Raw genomic sequence first — 21,326 nt, forward strand, 5'->3', positions numbered from 1 at the left:
GTACCTACAACCATGTCATCCCTCTAATGGCTCCCACAAAGAAGAGAGAGTAGAAAGCTGGAATCTCACTGGGCTCAGGTTTTATTTTTCAGTTTAAAATAGATGGGTCTATTGTGCAGTCTTAAGAATGAGAATACAGCTCTTGGCCCAGGGCTTCACTGCTGGCAGTATTTGATCTAGCTAACGTAACATTGTGTTTAATACATCTCAGCAAACTGCCTTATATAGTAGGATAGAGAAATGAGTCTCTTAACCATAATGGAATTGGTAGACCCCAGTTAAGTAAACTAGATACTATAAAGTGATCTCCTAATTCATTGCAGAACTTGCATATTCTGATACCAGTTCTTGCCATTTGATCCTTTAAGGAGCTAACTTGAACATCCCATCCTGCTTCCCAACATGCTTTTTGAAGCTACAGTCTGGGTGTCACTGAAGATTATGGCCAAATCTTAACTGTTCCCAGAGTACAAGAATGGCTTTGGGAATGTTAAGGCCATTTCTAGAAAAAGCACTGACCCTCCTCAACACAAAAATGTAGCTTCATATCACCATGTAATGGTGGTGATTTTGGGCAGCCTCTTCATTTCCTACTTCCTCTTTAAGACTACAACAGCTGTTTGCATATTAAAGCTAAGAGTGTACTCCTGTCAGTTATTATCAGCCTTTGCAAGGCAGTGCTATTACCGCCGTGCTTAGTATCATGGAACTGAAGTTGATGTCTTTATCAAGCTCCCCCGGACAGCAGGAACTGTTACATTTATCTTTTCCCAGCAGGAGAAGAGGTAAGTTACTACTGGCAGTACTGTATGTCAGGTCAGTAAGATAATGAAATGAGGGGATATAAATATGTTTTTAAATTCTGTAGCTGAATGCTGCTGTCCAAAATGCAAGTGCTTGAATTCCTGAATGGTTGATGGGAATCTTTAAATTTTGCTTCTTCATTAGAAAAGCAGGATGTGTGGTAGATAACAGATGATGTGAAAAGACCTGTCCTCTCTAAATAAGCCTGACTTTGTATTTCTCTAAAATCCAAACCAGAACTTGTCTAATCTAACCTTAGTAGTTTTACAAATTAGGGTTTTAGGATAAGCTAAGACTTTTGGCTTCATTCATGTGAATAGAGAGAGACAGGCCCACACACTCATCCTCTGGTGCCATGAGTTCTTCCTGCACAATTGCTTTCTGCTTGTGACAGAGGGAGAATGCACACCTAACTGAAAATACAACACAGTGAGGTCATGACAACTAGGAAAAAGGAAACCTTTCCTATCCTAACAAAAACTGGAGTTAAGCACCATATTTGCAATAATTTTTTTTTTCTTCAGTTAATAATTTTTGCATGCTACTTCAGTGAGTTTGGGTATCTGGAAAATGAAGCAGGAAGCTAGAGCAGACTCAGCTTCAGTAAGCTTTGTTTTTCTTCCTAATAGCCAAGCATTGTTAGATGCCCAGACATGCTCAAAAAAGCCTGGTTCATGTGCACAGTCAAAATTGGCTTGTTGGTATGTGAGTTCAGGATTCATGCATTTGAAAAATATAATTATGAACCAGTCTGGTGGCCTGTTTTGTGATGTGGCATTTAGTTCTGTAGAATATGAATGCTATTACTAATAACAATTACATTAAGGAATAACTAATAAGAAAAATAGAATCACTGCTGTTGGCCTGCAGGGCTTTTCATGGAGCAGCATGGAAGATGCATGTCCCTTTTCCCTTTTGGCCAAAAAAGTAACTTTAATGTGGGTGTCGTATCCAAGCATGGGCTAACCAGCAAAATGTCAGAGATGTTAACTCAATTTCTGCTTTTGCACATATCAGAAGTCCACAGTGGGACTTCTGGTTTTGCTGCATCTTCTCCCTGATTCCCTGTCTCACTCTCCATCCTGCAATCTAGGAGATTGTCCCAGGCAAGTCCCTGCCAGTTGCTGCTGAGTTCATGAGATGCCCGAGGCTGGTCACTGACTCTGAGGCAATTGCACTGAGCTTTTGTCTCCCTGTCCTGAAACAGGAACACATCAAGAAAACCCACTGTGGCCAGAGCTGGCTTAGAATGAGTAGGTGGTGATGGTAACTGAAGTAACTTTGAGGTACCTTTTCTGTCAGGTGGGAAGAGAACAAGGAACACTTTTGTTTTCCTTCCCTAAGTCTCAGTACCTGCAGGGAAGCTAGAACTTAAGACACAGGGGGTGTAGAGATTCCCTAACAAACAAGTGGGGAAGTTGTGAGTGGGGTAGGCAACCAGAGGGCTAATCAGAAGGGAAGGACAGCAATCAACAAAAAAAGGCTTCCCTGAGGACTTCATGCAGCTAGACAGCCTTCCTTGGTAGGCCACTGGTGCTCTGCAAAGGCATTTGCTGGGAATCACCGTGACTGCAGCTGGGATGTCCATTTTTCACAATGTCCCTGGCAGAGGGCTGTCTCCTGCCTTTCCCACTTCAGGATGCCTGTGGGCTCTGCACAGCTTGCACATCATTCATAGTTTTCTGCCTTTTTCTTTATTTTATGATTAAGAGATCCTTTGAAAACCGATATTAATGGCAAGGTGTGGTTGCATAAAAAGTCATCCCTAAACAGGCTATTAGTCTTAGCATGCCACAGAGCAGACAAGGCCTTGGAGAGTTGGTGGAGGGAAAAAAAGTTTCCCTTACTGTTAAGGGAAACAATAAGCACAGGCAGCAGCTGGGAAGAATTGCCCTAGGAACATTGAATTCTCCTGTTTCTCACCTACAGAAAGAGCACAGATTTCAGTTTGCTGCCATTTTTTCCCCTTTGCTTTTAGTGAAAGTTAGGACATCAGGCTAACTTGATTTTGATTGTAAATCATAGATCAAGCTCAGCTCTGGCCCTATGGGCTCTTATCTCCCTTTCAAGTGTCCAATCATCCAAACCATTGACTTCTGACAGCTGTCCAAGGGGTCATCGGAGCCTTCCTGGAAAAAAGGCAGGCTACACAGGAATTACTGTATGTGGTAGGGTTACACAGGATAAGTTTACTGAGGAAAAAAGAAGTAGTATAACAGTGTTTTCATTGAGATGGATTGCTCTACACCAGGCAGCAGGAGACATGATTTCATAGTCTGAGTTGGGCTGGAGCTCTGAGGCAGGCAGTCATCCCACATCATCCCAAACCAGCCAGGACCCATGGGACTCAAGCCACAACCATTATTTCCATGGAGATGGAGCACTATTCTCCCAAGTCATGAAGAACTAACTGTAGACAAAAGAGTATGTGTGTCCCACCTGAAGCACCAATACATCCAAGAAACCTGGGAAGAAACTGTATCCTCTTTTATGTCTCCTTCTTGCGATCTGGTCATAAATTAAAAGGTAGAGTGATGAACAACAGTATGGGAGTAAATTGTACCTAGTAACAGTAAAATGCACAGAGACATCCATCAGTAAGGTTGTTCAATAGAACAGAATACTTTATGCTGAAAAAGAGCCCTGGCAGTCACCTAGCCCAACCTTCCACTCAAAGTATGGCCAACTTAAATCCAGTTGCCCAGGCTTTGTCCTGTCAAGTTTGGTATATTTGCAAGAGTGGAGACTGACAACCTTCAGCTGGGCAACACTGTTTGACTATGCCTCATTGTGATTATTTTTTTATAAATGATGTGGATATAGATGAAAAATGTACAGAAAATGTCTTCTGCAAATGTTAGGTAATCTCTCAAGGAGTTATTGTAAAACTAATCTGATGAAAATTGAGAAAATGTAACTTGATAGTTTCATGAATGCAGAACAGTCCTAGTAAATGCTAGTTCAGATGCCAAGGCTGTGTACTACTCTAAATGGGTATAAATCCAGCAAAAAAATATGGCTGTAATTAAAAGCAGAATTTGACCATATAAATTTTACAGAATCCTTTGAGTAAGCTTGTTTGAATGCACATTCTCAGCAATGCAGAGCATTGAACTCAAACTATGAAATCTCAAAATGAAACTGGAACTGCTGACAAATTCCTATGAAACTTGGTGGTTTCCTTTTAACACAGTCAGTTGTTCTGTGACATAGAGCCTGGATAAGATCAGCCTCCAAGTTATGCTGTCGGTACATGTTTTAAACTGATCATGAGAACTGGATAGTTTCTGCTGTAGTGCAAAGTAGCTGATAGAGCTACTTGGTAAAACCAAAACTCCTAGCTGTTGCATGAACCTGATTCTTCCAATGCCTGCATAAACATCTAAAGTGAGTACAATGCTGCTAAAATGCAAATTGATATTTACTGTATTTCTGACTGGTGGATTGCAGGGTTTTTTCCTATATTCTAAAGATTTACTTAAATTAAGTTTATTTTTAAATGATATGTAGGAAGTAGACTCTGATTCTGAACCAGAGATTGGATAAGTCCCAGATCCTAAAACACAGGTCCATATAACTTCAAACTCTGGGGAATAAAATGTTTTAGAAGCTGAACCTGTCTTGCATCTCAATCTTCTGTCATAAGCAATGGCAGAAGAGTGGTGCTAGCGAGCTTCTTGAGCTTATGCATTGGGATGTTGCTGTTCCTGGATCTTTCATTCTGAATTTCAGGGAGGAGTTGTATAGAGAACAAAATCTGTACATGTTTGTATCTGTATGTTCCTGCTTACTTTCTTTTAGTTGTTATTCAACCCCTACCTGCAGGTGGTAGGTTGTTTTAATTGTACAGCAAGTCTGGAGACCTTCACCTTCTGCATTCCCAGGAGGAGCACAGGCTAGGAAGAGGAGAAGTTCTTGTGCTCCTCTGAAGTCTTTCTTTCTGTAGAAGCTGGAGATATGAAGGAAGATTTGCAATGTATCACACCAAAGTGTCAGCCTGTATTGTTCTGTGCTGCTGCTTAGAGCTGAAAAGCATGCGTTCCCTAGATACGCAGCTGCATTTTAAATATTTTCTGTAACAAGTTTTCAACCCAATCTTATCCTAACATTTATGGCAAAAAATATATTTATTTGAGGTTGTACTCAAATTATAGTAGTTAACATTGAATAAAATAACAGTGAAAAATATACAACAGGTGATAGTTACACAATGGAAGGAAAGTGAAAATGCGCAGCATGGGTGAGCAAAGAAGGAAGTGAGAAATGTTATCTCTTTATCTGAAAGCTGAAGTGAGATGGAGAGCTGACTGAAACAATGCAAATAGGCTGTCACAGGTGATGTGAACATCAGATACAAAGCAATGGACTCAACAGTAAATTAACTGCATATTGAGGTGGTGTGCTGGTTTTGGCTGGGACAGAGTCAACTGTCTTCATAGTAGCTGGCACGGTGTTATGTTTTAGATTTGTGCTGGAAACAGTTATTTTATATCTATATATAGTAATAAATATATATATATCAACGGTGTTGACAATACAGAGGTGTCTTCGTTATTGCTGAGCAGAGCTTCACAGAGTCAAGACCTTTTCTGTGTCTCACCCCACCACACCAGCGAGTGGGCTGGGGGTGCACAAGAAGCTGGGAGGGGGCACAGCTGGGACAGCTGATCCCAACTGGCCAAAGGGATGTGCTGTACAATATGATGCCATGCTCAGCATACAAAATTGGGGGAAGAAAGAAGCGGGGAAGGTTCGGAGTGATGGCTTTTTTCTTTCCAAGTAACTGTTAACGCATGACGGAGCCCTGCTGTCCTGGGGATGGCCGAACACCTGCCTGCCCATGGGAAGTGGTGAATGCATTCCTTGGCTTGCTTTGTAGTGTGTGGTTTTTGCTTTACCTATTAATCCATCTCTATGTTAACCCATGAGTTTTCTCACTTTTCCAATCCTGTCCCCCAGCCTGCTGAGGGGGAGTGAGTGAGTGGCTGTGTGGTGCTTGGCTGCCACCTTGGGTTAAACCACAACAGGTGGACAACAGGGGACTGCAGTGAGGGTGCAGCAGCAGAGGAAGAACAGCAGGTGAGAGGGTGTGTGGATGAGGTGGGTTGGAGAGGATGAGGGCAGAAGACAAAGTCCACAGAATGTACTAAGACAGCCTGAGAAATGGACCTTGAACAAATGTTAATATGCATTGCTAGTTTTTTTATGAAGTCCTTGAAATGGAAGCAAATACCTTCTTTCTGACAGTGAGATATAGAACAGAGGTTATTTGTATAAGGATCTAATGCTGCTAGGAATTTTAAACTTTTTTTAAAAACCTTTTTTTTTTGTTTAAGCTGGATCCTTCACTGAAAGAAAAATCAGTTTAGTCATGTCATGAGGAGGTTGAAAAGGTTGTGTCTTTTTGCACACGTGAGAGTTTTGGAAGGAAGCTTCTGAAACCACAAGATGCACCGAAGGCAAAAGAGTTTCAGTAACAGAGAAAGACAAAGAAAGCAAACAGTGCCTGGGACCCTTCAGTCTTTTGCCGTGTACATATGTGTATGAGAAGATGGTCTGTTTTCCAGAAGAATAAACATAAAACTCAGTTCATGCAGGAAGATCTGAATTACCCCAAAACAAAGTAGTTTAGGCATGAGCAGCAGTACAGTCACATTAGCCTGGTATTGCTCTGATGCTTCTTTTGGCCAAATGGAGCCAAGCAGGATACCATGTTAACACAGCTTGTTTGCTTCTGGTATTCAGATGAGTTTGTCTTTCTGGGATATTTCCAGAGGGGACTGCATTGTGCTTTGCACAGACACTACCTTTGCAGTACAAAAATACAAAGACTTTAGAAAGAGAGGGAATAGGAAAAGCATGATCTGAGCTGATCTCTGTAATTTTATAGAGTGTATCAGTGGCAGAGCAAAAATGTTGAATGTAGGAATGAGCAAATCAATTTCAAGTTTCAAATCTATTAACAAAATGTATCAGCTCAGGATTTTTCACTAGTCTTTCACATCACTTCCACTACCCTGTTTGCTGAAGTGCATTTGAGAGTTTGTGCGGAGGTGGACACAGGGCATCTGGCCAGCCTGGTGAACGGCCAGCCTCCTCCCATCTCCCATCTGTGGAGTGCAATGAACCTGTATTCTTCCAGGAACTTTGTAAGAACATGTGTCTTATACCTGCTAAAATGGAGCATGATCACATCGCAAGTGCTGTCAATGTGCTAACTTGATCTGCAGGGAAATACAATACAAGCAAGGGTGTGTCTACAATACCTGCTTAACTTTAAAAGGGCCAAGTACCCTTTCCTTGGTCCTTTAATTTTTCACACTGAAGTCTGAGCGATTATTGTGAACTTCTCTGTATGTTTGACTTGTACTCTACACCTGGAGAAGGGCCAGTGTGCCTGGAAACTTGTTTAGATTTTCCAGCAGTTCTCGTTATTCTAGTGGAGGATACACTCTTGGTCTACAAACTCTTCTTGCTTACTGCCACTAAGTGTCATTATGTAAATGCTAAATGTTTTTGCTGTTCTTAATTGTCCCTTCACTGGAATACAAAATATTTTAATAGCTGAAATGATGTTTCCAGGAAAGGGTTATCCATGGCTTTTTTTAGGCTATGGAGTCCCTGAATGACTGACTGCCTCTGGTTGTGTTCAGCTGTGTTAGCGGACAGCATAAAAAAGATTCATCCGGCACAGGATCCTTTGCTACCCTTGTTTGGCAGCAATCGTAGGATCATAGAATGCTTTGGGTTAGAAGGTCATCTAGTCCAACCCTCCTGCAATGAGCAGGGACAACCATAGCAAGGCTACTAACCAGCGCTGGTGCCAGAGGGTCTTGTACTCATGTCTTATACTAAGATGTTCCTTTTATTTAAGAAAACCACTGTGATCTTTCCGATACACAGATGAAATCAATAAAACTGAATTCACAGTTCACATTATTCAAATGTGGGTTTGGATTCTTATTACTAAGCAGTAAAATGCAAAATATTCTGTGATTTCCATGTTCCTTTTCTTACAAAGCTTCTTGCAAATTTTTCAGTATTGTCAACATTGTAGGAGTTGTCAGTAACTGAGGTCAAATCACTCTTAACACTTCTGAGCAGATTGTGCCAATCTCCCTCATCAAATCACTGTGGTTCATAACATGAGTGTTCCCCAAAGATAAGATCCACCAGCCATAACAATAAAGACATGCCAAAGAGATCTACACAAAGCACAGCTGCTTAAAGGAAGCATCCCAGCTTTTGCTCAAGAGCTCCATGGTTTAGGCATATACCAGAGTTTAATGTTCCCCTTTTGCCACCACTTGTACCTCCTGTAAGGACAAGCACCCCTTCACTTCTGTCTGTAGAACTGAATGAAGCCTATGCTTAATATTGAAAATTGAACACTAAGTTGAAAGCAATACTGTGGCCTGGAGCACACAGCTTGTGCAGTTTGAGATGGGAATGCTGAGCCGAAATTTTCAGAGGGAAAAAGAAATATCTTTCTCACTCTTTGCCAGGAGAATTTTGAGCAACTGCTTGAGATTTTATGTGAACTGGGGCATTCCACTGGCCAAAAAATTCTTTTTTTTTTCAGAGATGAGTGTTATAATCCCTGTGGGTGTGTGAGCTTGGGCCAGGACTAAAGTCATAGATGGTCAACTGAATCAAAAGGAGGCAAACTACATAGTATTGTTTTGACATTTTGGGGAATTTTAGCTATTTATTATCATTGCCCTCTGAATTTCACTCAGCATTCACTAAGAAAACTTACCAGAACATGTTTCTTTTGGGCCAAACAAAGTCAAATATGAGTTTCAACTAAGTACTTTTAGTAAAATAAAAAAGCTGTATAAAAAAAGAAGAATATATTCCTCCCTTTTCCTATTCATATTGTCATGTCTTTGTTTTCATTGTTTCCACTTAAATTTTTAGGCTTGGGCCCCATAGCCTCATTGGAACTCTTACAACTCATAAAAAGCCATGATGGCGTTTAGATGTCTGATGCTGTGGGTTTTATTACCTCAACCTTCAAAGGTTTATTCAGCTTCATTTTCATAATCACACAGCACTGTGTGAAAGCTTGCTTTCTCTTCTGCAGGTTGGTCTGGGAAATTCATTCATTTACTGACAGGATCCAAATTGCTGTTGAAATGTCATGCAACTTCCTTGTGTTCTTAGATGTGGATTTCAATTCCTGACTTTGCTGCCAGAACCACCAAGTGCTGATTTTTATGGTGCAGTGTTGCTTTGTTACATCCCTATGAAGTTGTAACAAAGAGATGATAAATGCACTTTAGAAATGGCCTTTTGCCTACAGGAAGAAAAAGACACAAGTGCACAAACTTGTTAGGATAGTTGTGTACAAGGATTACTGCATGGCACATGTTTCACAAAAGGTAGGGAGAACATACGGGCTATTCTGTAACAGCATGAATGGTTGGTACTGCAAGCTCAGAAAAAATCACCTTCCAGATGCTGGTGCAGACCTTCTTCATGGAAGTGCATCAGGATGCCTGGCAGAGCCATGTGGTTGAGTTGCATGGGTAGATTGTGCTGAGATTGCACAACAGATTGATGTACACTAGTAAAATCATGGAAAAAAAGAAAGATGGCTTCTAATACAGACTGTTGCTTCTAATACAGATCCTTGCTGGTCACCACAAGCATTTTATGACTCTGCTTTCAATATCACAAGCAAAAAGTTTCCCTCTTTGTATTCTTCTATGTATTTATGCTATATGTCAAACTCTTCTCCCTCTAATCCATCTGGCCAGGCAAGATTTACTCTTATTTCGTATTTAATAATTACGATTGTTATCTGCTGGGGCTTTGATTATGTATCCCCTTATTTTTATTCTACCCTTTTACTCTCAGTAATAATGTATATTTTAAAAAGTCCCATCCCCTACATTATGCAAGGTACATGGTCTGCATTCTTAATGTACTGTGAGCTATAGAAAGAGAGTAGATCACTTCAAATGTCCCACAGGAGGCTAATCCAGGGATCTCAACATTGATGTGAAATAGTTGCATTCTTCATTCAGTTCTTCCCTCCATGTCCACCTGTTTCTAGGTAGGCTGTGTGGAGAAGTGAGTATAGCAGGAGATTGAGGATGGTAAATTTCTTTATAGTATTAACCAGGGGTCCTCAAACTACGGCCCACAGGCTGGATACAGCCCCCCAGGGTCCTCAATCCAGCCCCCGATATTTACAGACACCCCCCCCCCGCACCACCCCCCACCCCCCACCCCCCCGCCGGGGGTTGCGGGGGGAAACCAAGCAGCCGCAGATGGCTGCCTGCCACTGCATCCGCGCGCCGGCCCCCTGGTTAAACAGTTTGAGGACCCCTGGTATTAACTGTGAAATGCTGTGTTGGCTACATAATGAATGAAATCTAACCCAGCTGTCAGGGATGGGATCTTTGTTTCTACATCCGAGAAATGGAGATAGTGATGCTGATGTTGTTTATTAGCTCCTTTCTCATACAGCTAAAATAATTACAATTTATCACACATTAAGTAGTGGAAACTCAGTCCTCTGATAAAGCTAATTTGCTTTTATTTACATGTAATAAGCCTGCTTACTGTAGTTTGCACACACCCCTTTAGGGTGACATAAAGGTCACCTTTAGCTGTGACATCAAACAATTAAGGCCTACATTTCCAGGAAAATCTTGGCTGCTAACTTTACTAAAGCTTGAGCCTAACTTTCTGGGGTACGGAGGGCTCAAAAATGGAAGCGATCACAGAAATGCAACACCTGAGAAAATCAGAGCCAGAATGTTTCAAGCTGAGCCACAAATGAGTGGGGAAGTAACGTTAAAAACCGTCTCCAGTAAGTCTAGCTCCGGGGAAGTCTAAAATTGCTTCTTCTCTTCTTTACTTCCTTATGCCTACTTCTGGATCTCCTTCGCTGATTTTTTTTTAGAGTATACTCTATGTTAGCATGCTTTATTCAAAGTAACTCTTCCTTCTTTTCTATTATCTCATCAGTTTTGTTATAAATGTCCGTGGGTTTTGTGCTTGGCTTTTTAGTTATGTTGATCTGTATACAAAAGTACAGTTTGCTTGTTACTGGAACAGTAAGGTACTCTAAAACTGGACTTTCTTCTATTGCATTATTTCAGGGCTGTTGGTTTACTGTCAGTAATACAAGGTACTTTGCATGTGTCAGGCGCTGCCACGTGCAAAGCGAAAGAATTAACAGCAGTAGGTTTTCACATCTAATCCATTCTGAAGCAAACTTTAATTTACCCACCCTGAGATTTCCAAGTATCTCTTGTTGAGTTCTAGGTATCTGCTGGTCTTGAGGTTAAAGAACTTGGGCAATAAGTATCCACAAAAAAGTATACAAAGCAGAGTTGAAACAAAATCAGGGTTAGCAATCTTGTAAGCTAGATCAGGCATTAGTGCAGGCAGTTAAAAAAGTCTGCTTGTGCATGTTTCTGAAGCTCTTCCACATGTGAGAAGCCAACTGCAATTGATTTTTATTACTGATGGGTAGAGGTTCAGTGTGAAGTTGTAAAAGCACTGGCCTGTCAGACTAAGACTGGCCTGCAAGCTACAGACCCTGAAAGCCTCATGGCTGAAGTAATGGAAGTTTTATTTCCCTTCGTTGCCACAGGTCAGTAGTTCACATTCCATGTGTGTGCACAGGTTGTTTTAACCAGGATTTTCCCTGTTTCTAGTGGTAGCCTAGTGTTTGTTTTTATTTTTGCTGATTTTTAGCTGCGATGGGTTTTGAAGGCTAGCATGGCTCTAACCCAGGGGTCCTCAAACTTTTTAACCAGGAGGCCGGCGCGCGGATGCAGTGGCAGGCAGCCATCTGCGGCTGCTTGGTTTCCCCCCCAACCCCCGGCGGGAGGGTGCGGGGGGGTCTGTAAATACCAGGGGCCGGATTGAGGACCCTGGGGGGCTGTGTCTGGCCCGCAGGCCGTAGTTTGAGGACCCCTGCTCTAACCCATCTCAGCAGGAGGAGGTAGCTGTGGCAAGTTCTGGTGCAAACCCACTTCTCTTTCAGATCCACCTGACAAAATGCTCCAGATCCTCACAATGCTGTTGCTGGAAACACAGCTCTCCATGGTTTCAGGTGAGAGAGAAACTGCCTTTCAATTCCACCAGTAGAACCAATGCAGCAAATATCACCACGCCCTCAGTACACGGGCTTCAGCACTTCCAGTGACACCTACACGAACAGCCGGCGATGTCTGCAGCCTCTGCTTTGCAGCGTTGTGCAGAAGGCACTGCGTACTAACTCAGCGCAGGGCAGCTGTCCATCGCTTTCCACAGTCAGGCTTCTTTAAGGCACAGTGTCCTGCCAGCTGAGGCGCAGAGCAGCAGCGGGCACGGCCATGAGAGGGAGGATGCCCAAAGCAAGCTAAGCCAACTGTGAGCAGAACAACCCCAGTGTGAGGCAGAGTGAGCGAAAACCACATGTATTCCCCTGTCCAGGCCTCCAGCGCGAGCAGCTTGGCTAAAACCCAGGAGGAGCTGGGCAGCTTTTTAATTACTTTTCCCTCATTATGGTTGTATTAAAATACATAAACAAACATTCCTAGGAGGAATTGAAGCTTTCCCTGTATTTCACAAACACATGAAATAACAGGAATGCATAAACAGGTGCATGAACTTCTTTTTTAATGTCACTATCAGTAATTCCAAGTGTTTCTGAATTAAATCTACCAGTATATGGTACATCCAATATGGAAAGTAGTAACAAGGTATATTGAATGATGTATCATAAATAACTCCGTTATCAGGTACACTTTAAAATGGTAAACTAGTCATAACTATTAATTTCATATTTGGTGAATAGCTAAGAAGATTATTTTGATATACTTTCTGTAACACTGTTGCATGTATCTGAGAAGATGCGTGGGATAAAGTTATGTTCAGGTGGTCCTGGGCTTGTAGAAGACTGGAATTGCTAGGTATCAATTCTTCCAAGTTACATGTGCTTATCCAGTGCAATGCTGTTTCACAGGAGTTGCACTGTTCTCTTGGTAAAGGATAATGAAACCAGATTTACTATTTCCAAAATTAACTGTTGCTTTTACTAGAATCTTAGGATTTACAGTTCAATCACAGTTCCACAGAGGTACTCCCTGTGTAATCACCCTCTCAGCCTTAACTTATATCTAAAACGTGAAAATAAAACCTTGCTCATTTTGTCCTTGGTTTTCAGACTCTGTTATCAATAGAGAATATAGAAGATTTGCTATAAATACTATTGACATGGTAGAAACGTTAGTGTGATTAGGAACAAAAAATGCTAAAAACTTTTAGTTAAACCAGTAGCCATATACCTGACTACATGACACGTTTTCACCCAAATTTAAAGAAAATCAGAACATATTTTAATACCAAAAAAACCCACCAAAACTCTTTTCTCTTCCTGTGGCAGCTTTATTTACAGTTGAAGTTCCTCAACAGCTATACATTGTGGAGCATGGGAGCAATGTAACCATGGAATGCAGATTCCCTGTGAACGGTTCATTAAACCTAGGACTCCTGACGGTTGTTTGGGAGCAAAAAAGGCAGGGCCAGTCGAAATCAAAAGAGGTGTACACGCTCCGCAATGGGAAGGCATCGCTTCCATCACAACATCACGATTATGTAGGAAGAGCAGCACTTCTGCACAGCGAACTGAAACTGGGACGAGCTATCCTTCAGATCACCAGCGTGAAGATCACAGATGCGGGATCATACCTTTGTCTCATTGACTATCAGGGTGCGGACTACAAGTACATTACTTTGGAAGTAAAAGGTTAGTGGCTGGCTTGAATGTTAAGTATATATTCATTGCAATGTCCCCCCTAAATTCCTACAAGATTGTAGAAATTGACTAATTGGGAGGGATTTGTTTCTAACTCTCTCACCAACACCTTGTGCACAGCCCACAGGGCCATGAAAGTTATCTTTGTGCTGGCTAGTCCTTGGTTCAGTGGCCAGCCGAGCTTCTCCAGGAGCAGACTGCTCTGCCTCCATCCTTCATCCCTCTGACTTCTTCCCACACTCTCCTCCAGTGGCCCCACCCCATACCTCTCATTTGACCCCCTGCCCTTTTGGGTCACCTCTGGCGATTCCCAAAAGTTTCTCAGAGGTTCTTTAATTGACTTACAAGCCCTGCTGCAGCTACCTAAGTGGCTGGGAATTCCCCGAGTGACTGCAGCTCCCAGAGCAAGGACGTGATTTTCTGAGCTTGTCAAAGCCAAAGGGACATTAGTAATAGATGCGTACGTTACCGGAGAGCATGACAGACCAGTCCTTTGAAAGGCCTCTAGTGTTTCCCTCTAACTGCAGTATGCCTGTGTGATACAAAGCAGCGTTCATTTCCCACCCAGGCATTTAAATACGGATTTTTGTCAAATGCAAAAATGGATACAGCTGTTTTTAAGACCCGCATTTGTTCCTCTGAACTGTCCTTACAGAAATTCTAAGTTCATTTTGTTGTAAAATGACTAAAATATCACACTTGTCTATAAGCTATGGTAAAACAAATATTAAACCCAGCCTTTTTCTTAATGTAGCATATTCAAAAAGTGGAAATAGGGTCCTGTGAGACTTCACTTGTTTCCTGTGTATTGATAAATTATAAATTCAGTGTCAGCTTCTGCCTTGTATAAAGTAGTGAAGTAAGTTCTGTCACTGGAGGCATGAGAAGGATTGAATAACAAATACTGAATTGTTCTAGAGAACATCCTTCACCATTTCAAGTCAGTGTGCCTCAGACACAGCCATAGACAAAACATGGCATTAAAGGGAAGGAAGGAGAGCGAACTGGGAAAATGATGATTGTTGCATAAAGGAATTTCACTCAACTTCTTATGCAGCATCCTACAAGAGAATAAACACTCAAGTAATGAGAAAACCAGGTGAAGACAAGTTTGTTTTTATATGCCAGTCAGAAGGCTTTCCTCTGGCAGAGGTTTTCTGGCAAAATGAGAAGAACTTCAGTCTCAGTGGATCTGCAAATACCACCTATACACTGACTGCAGACGGTCTCTACAATGTCACCAGCATCCTGACATTCAAACCAAACTTGAGTGAGAACTACAGCTGTGTGTTCTGGAATAAGGAACTGAATGGACAAACTTCAGCTCATATTTCCACTTTAGGTTTGTATGACTTTGAACTTATACAAGACAGAGAGTGTTAGTATATACATTGTGCCCTATAACCCATCACTGGAATTTGGTTCTAGAAAACCGTGTAATATTGATGCTCTGGAAAAGAAACAAGGCTATTATTTATGCCTTTGAAGCCTCAGCTATCTCACACTCCAGCAAGCTAGTCTGTCATTTTTTTGCTATGTATTTTAGGTTCAGGGTAGCTCCCATTATTTGGCTGCTAGTACAGAGGAAATTCTTTAATCTGCATAGGTGTCTCCCCTGATCTAGACTCCTAATTAATTGTTCTCCAAATGGGATACAAATAAATTGCAGTAGTGCTCACTCAAATGCCACACAAATGGAAGATTTTACTCATGTTTTTTAAAGCTTCCTATAGTTATATTGCAGAATGAACTATTCATAAGATGAGTGTAAGCCACCATGTTGATAAAGTTTAAGAATCTTTCGTTCAGTCAGAGCAAGACTTTGGAGAGTTAGAACTGATTACTTCATAAACAATGCCTGTTTTGTAAAAGTTATAAATTTACTTTATTTTCATGTTTTTTGACAGCTTTAATAAGTACACAGTATAATGGACAAAAATCCCTGGTCTTATTTATCGTCCCCACGTGTGTGATGGTGGCTGTTCTTCCTTCTGCATTAATAATCTTTCAAAAGAGAAAATCATTTGAGAATGGGCAACCCAAAGAAGGTACATTTTACTTCAGATAGTGGATCTTTTCACTTAGCATGACCTTTTGGAAGTTTTAGTAACTCTAGGCACACTTGTGTGATGTTAGTCACATTTTATTTCTAGATGCACTCTGTTCTAAAATGAGATCTTGGATCATTTGAGTTGGGTTTTATTTTCCTTACCTTGTTACTTACATGAGACAAGGTATGTGAGAAGATATATTTTTTAATCCTATCAGCTACTATTCTGTAAAGAATACAAACAAAGCTTTGGTTTGGGTAAGAAGGGCTGTCAAAACATAGTTTGAACGATGTTTTTCTTCATGGCTACAAAGTCACCGTAGCTACAGCATACAACACAGAATTTTTATTTTTGATTCCCATTAAGGCTGTATAATTAAAATGGTATGCTGTATAGGACTATTACAAACAGTGTTTCTTTCTTTGTTTGCAAGTGCAATAGTGGAAGGTAATAAAAGAAGCAGGCTATTATTCTAGTCTTGCATATGGATAGACTCTAGTAAACTCAGGCAAATGCATTTACTGTCATGAAATTAAAGTCTTGCTATTAAGGACGTCCAAATTCAGTTCAAAATTTGTAAAAGAAAAGAAGTGTAGAGAAGTTTAGGTATTTGGTAGGAGTTAATAAACTTAAATGTGCTTAAAGCTCGGTTTAATCTAAAAGTTTGTTGAATTGGTGTTTTTTTTTTCAAGTCTAGAAATGTTTAATCTAAATTTGTATATGTATTTACTTTAACAGACAGGAAAAGAAAACATAACCCTAACCCGAAAGATGAGAACAGTAAGTCATACGGTTTTCTATATTTATGCTTACAGCTTTTTCTTTCTTACAGCTAAAATCTTATGGCAGCTTAAGTAGGTAGCAGCTTACATCAAAATAGAGACTAGCTTTGAATTTGGATTCAGCTTTTCTTCAATTTTCTAAGAATGCCAAATCTAATGGTATAACTTTCTCACAGGTGATTTAAAAATGTGTAAATGTTTGTTCCCTTTCACTGAGCTACAGATAGCTTACACACATAGGTCGGTATACACCTCTGTATGCTAACTGCAGTTCTAGTAGCCATAGCTGAGTAGGATACACACAGAAATCTGGTTGTTCTAGAAGCCATCAAGATTTTTCTGGTAATAGTCTGTTATACCTGTGGCTCAGGCTACAGGTTTTGACAACAAAAAAAGATACCTCGTTTACATGGAATATTAGATCAGCAACTGAGCCAGAGCCACTTCTCATCTTATGAGTATGTGCCTGCCCTAGACAACCAGGAATTTTTGCATTGCAGAGGGAAGGTAATGCCTCAAAAAGTATCAGGATGTATGTAACTGTCCTGTACTAAAATGGAACTGAAAAAAAGAAACTACCATAGAGAACTATAATGCTATGGTAAGAAAGCTCTTAGAATACCTACTTACATAAATCGCTTTTGTTACCTATACCTAGAAGTCTGACAGGTTAATGTACTGTCAGAAGAGAGGCTGTGGCCAGTGTTAGGTATGGTGGTACTGGGCTCAGCTGTAACTCCTTGGTGTCCAAACAGAGCCTAACACAGCCTATGGAGATCAGGCCTGAGGCTGCCAAGTGTGCTCTAGGTATATAAATGATTCTCCCCCAAGGAGCAAAACTGGAGCAAAACTGTGATGCTGCTGACCAAGCAGCCTGAAGAAACAAAACACAGCAGTTTCTGGACACATAGGCAGCTTTGGGCTTTTCCAGGGACAGAACTGACTTGAGAAGCCACCTGTGTTTCTCACTGCTAAACAAAAAATAGGTCAAGAAGTCATCAGCCTAAAAAATAACTTCTGCAGGTAAAATGAAAACTAGGGATTGAATGGAGAGGGCATGAATTCACTGATTCCCACATCACCTCAGATTGCGGTGCTTGCATCTTACCTGTAGCTGTCCAATCCACTGCCATTGGTAGGTATTACAGTCAAAATGACACTTTCAGAAAAACACTTTCATCTTTCGGAAGTCAGCACTTGCTGTAGTCAAAGCCCTTTCTTATTTTTCACGTGATGGTGTGATTGCCATGGGCAAATGAACAGAAGCTCAAGGCAAGCAGCAATCTGAAGGACAGCGTTGGTGCATGTCTGGACGTGATTCCAGTGCACGTTGTCTGAGCGTAGCGTGGCTTCCCATGGCTTGTTGTATTACTGTTGCAGAATTTTTTCACTTTGTGGCCGTAGCCGCCTCTATGCACTTACTGAAATGAAGAAATTAAAGGAGAGGTAGCAGCTTTTTGTGGTCTTGTTTTACTTCTTCATTTTAATGACCGAAAGTCTTTGTGCAACATGCAGTAAGTCATATGACAAACATTCATATTTCTCAGCATCATATATTTTTAAGAAACACTGGAAATAACCTTTTTTCCATGATGAATAGGTAGTTGAGGCATAAAAGCCACAGATACTTTACCAGAGACCCTTGGAAATGACCCACATGGCCTTGGTTACAGGAACAAGGATTGCTCATGTTATCATTTTATCCTACAGCTCAAGCTGTATCAGCACTGAAGGTGTAGGACATTTCACCTCATCACTGAAGTCCCAGTTCTGCAAACTTTTATTCAGATGCGCAGATTTTACCCATAAGCATTCCCATGGATGCTATCTAACCAGATTTTGGTTTTGTTATTTAATTTATATGGCAGATAGTGATAGCTCTGGTGTAATAGTAAATTCAGAATTTGGACAACAGATAAGAGAGAGAGAGAGAGAGAGAATTCTTCCCTCAAAAAGAATTGCAACAGGATATCTTTGTAATTAATGGCTGCTTTAAGGAGCCATTTTAACTTCAGCATAGCCCAGAAACGTTTGCATACAATAAAGACATGGCCTTCACTCTTTACCACTCAGTTGTTAAAAACAGTTCTTTATTTGCTTAAATTATTGCAGATTTAAAGAATAATACTAATCCATTTTCTTTTTTCAAGGAGATGATTTTAACTCTCAAACTGAGGCTTTATACTTATCAACTGTCACAGCTTCAAGAGACAGTGGGAGTGTGGGTCTCTGAAAACGCTTCATCTCACATGCCGTAATTTGCACTTTTTGTATCTGTTTTTGGGGACTTCAAAGGACAGTTACAGCACTTTATCTTTGGCATGAACAGTGAACTCAAGGGGATTTATTGCTACTGTAGCAATGGAAAGCTATGCTTCTTCAGATACCCTATTTTGAAGTTACTGAGAATTATGTGGTCATGAAATGTGGTTTACCATTGCAGAGAGGGTGTCCAAGTGCCTTTGGTACACTTTTGCACTTACTGTTGCTCAAGTTTGTTTAAGAATGCCTTTATTAACTGTTCCAGTCTCAGGAATGGTGCTTGGATTCAAACATCTTTCGGCAAGTTGAATAAAAGCTGTACATACTCTTATTTCTAAACAGTCATCTTTCAGGTGGAGACATCATTACATGCTCCTATCTTATTTCCAAACTTCCCAGCACATTAAACTGGAAATTACCACAAGCACCCACCAGCATGGCAATATATGGAAGGCGTTTCACATCAAAAAAGCAATAAAAGGTTGAAGTTAAATCAAAAGACAGACAAAAAAAATTTCTTAGGAGGAATTTGGAAGCAGAAGTGAAAAGGAAGCTCAGAAGATTTCTCCAGTGACTGTTTTTAAACAGTAATTACAACTTTTCTCAAAGGAAAAGATGAATCTTTTCCATGCCAGGCACTTATCTGTCTTATTTCCTATTACTGGAACACCTAAAAATGCCTCATTCAACTCTGAACACACTGTGCACTGGGCATAGCTTCTACAATGCCAGTTTTGAAAAAATGCCCAACAGGAACCAACTCTGCATCTTAGTCATCAGATAGTGAAGCAAGGGCACTGGGTAGAATCTGTCACGTTATTTTCAAAAAGCGCTGGCTCTGGTCAGCTGTGTTTTCTCTTGAGATGTAACAAGATTGAAGAAAGGTGTTCACATGGAAACTACTTTTGTCATTGTCTTGCTCTTCGAAGACTGCTATCTGTTTCACAAAAAATATTGTATCAATTATGTTAAGGTTTTCTTCACAGCACTTGCTCTGGATTTAGATGGGAGCTGCTTCTCCAGGGTCACGTTGCAGCTATTTACTTCGGCACAAAGTGGACCTACAGTGCTGCTACGAGCCCAGAAGGACAAGATGCACCACCACCACCCCCCATCTATTTTACCAGGATAGCTGATTTTGAATAGCAGGGCTGCTGTTGATTTACCTGTAGAAGAGAAAACCGAATGTCTCTCTCTGTCATCACTTCAGTTATCCATGTGTTGTACCTTTAAATACTCATTTGAGGCTATAGGATTTAGTTGAGACAAATCCCTGCTAGGATTGTAATGTCCTTGCTGACATGGCAAATCAGGTAGATGTCAGAGAATCAGAGGCAGCTTCTTGAAGCACTTGTGTAGCTTCAGATGCAATAGCAGCTTAGGGACTGCCCTGGCTTGCACCACCTAGCAACACTTAAGGGTGAGTACATAAGGTCAAGAAATTTCTCCCCGTGCCAGATTTGTATTCTGCTGGGAACTATGAGCCCCTTCTGTCAGCCACAGTGAAAAATCTAACCCAGTGTATTCCTGGAAGGACTTAATTTTGCATTTTTCTATTTCTTTTTTCCTTGTAATCATAAAATGGAAGTAATTCATACTGAATTTATGTGGATGAACAGTGTGGATATACTAACACCACAGCCTTTGAAATTAGATTATGGTGATTATCATTGTACCTTACTGAAATGAAAGTCATCCTGACATCATCTTACGCCGCTGAGCAAATGTTGCCTGGGTTTGGGCGGGGAAGAACAGGTGTGGGCAGCACTTGGTGCCCGTTTTACAGGCATAGCAAACACTGTCCTGCTTCCCTATTCATGGTCTGTATACTGCTAGGTTTCACGCAGTATCCCCTAGGCAGAGGCAGCCCAGCTTTGCACAGCAGTCCTATGCCCTACCCACCCCGTTTCACATGAAAGGAGCAATAGCACTATTTGCTGTGATAACCGTAAGAACATCCAGAAATATATCCTTGGTTTACAGGTTTCTGTATTTTTACCAGCTCTTACTGGGTACTTAAGAACTGCAATAAAAACTAATCAGGATGGTTGTCACATTTTAGTTTGTGAAACTTAGCTTGTCAGCAGCTTGGCCAGTCTATATGTGTCTATGAATTCATGCATGAGTTGTTTTTCACTGTAAACCATGGAGCATATGATACGGGTGTGATACGATGAGTCTCTGTTCTTCCTGCTTCAGCTACTGTTTTACATGTGGGTATCCTGAAACAGCTGAAAAGTTTTCAGATACAGATAAACTGTCTGCAAACTGTTTGGCTTTTTTTTTTTTTTTTAATAATTTTGAAGTTTACAGTAAGTCAAGACCTGATATTATTAGACCATAAAATATTAGATATTTTTAGATGTACTATAAAGTTTATTTTGTAGGGACTGACTTTAATACTTACACTCTCAACTCTCATTTCGGAGTGGCATAGAGGACACCTTGCATAGGAAGCCTCCATTATCTTTTCTAATATGTACCTCCCCTATTCATCTGCATAAGTTTGTCCCAGCTGGGAGACTGTCATAAGCAATAGCATGTGTCTGTATTGTGTAAATGTACAGATTCAGTGAACATTGATGGAATGTTTGTATGAAAATCTGTGCAAAGAATCTACTCGCTGGTTTATAGTCATCAAACAGGCTACTGAATATTGAGGAA

At 40.8% G+C, this 21,326-nt stretch overlaps 1 protein-coding gene across 5 annotated transcripts; it reads left to right on the top strand.

The window, feature by feature from the left end:
* The first annotated feature begins 10 nt into the window (after positions 1-10).
* On the top strand, positions 11-20,935 carry LOC102053505 (programmed cell death 1 ligand 2). 5 transcript variants are annotated; one of them, XM_055699237.1, is made up of 7 exons: positions 11-785; positions 11,813-11,881; positions 13,196-13,558; positions 14,625-14,909; positions 15,475-15,615; positions 16,357-16,398; positions 18,551-20,935. In XM_055699237.1, exons 1-7 carry the CDS (start codon positions 704-706, stop codon positions 18,631-18,633), a joined length of 1,065 nt encoding a protein of 354 aa, XP_055555212.1. In that variant the 5' UTR covers positions 11-703; the 3' UTR covers positions 18,634-20,935. The 5 variants fall into 5 exon arrangements, with proteins under 5 accessions (XP_055555212.1, XP_055555213.1, XP_055555214.1 ...); XM_055699238.1 differs by lacking the exon at positions 18,551-20,935 and adding an exon at positions 18,111-18,496; XM_055699240.1 differs by lacking the exon at positions 11-785 and adding an exon at positions 3,304-4,191 and having other exon boundaries at positions 11,762-11,881.
* Positions 20,936-21,326: the final 391 nt, after the last annotated feature.

This window comes from Falco cherrug, chromosome Z, assembly GCF_023634085.1.
Source record: "Falco cherrug isolate bFalChe1 chromosome Z, bFalChe1.pri, whole genome shotgun sequence".
Taxonomy (NCBI): Eukaryota; Metazoa; Chordata; class Aves; order Falconiformes; family Falconidae; genus Falco; species Falco cherrug.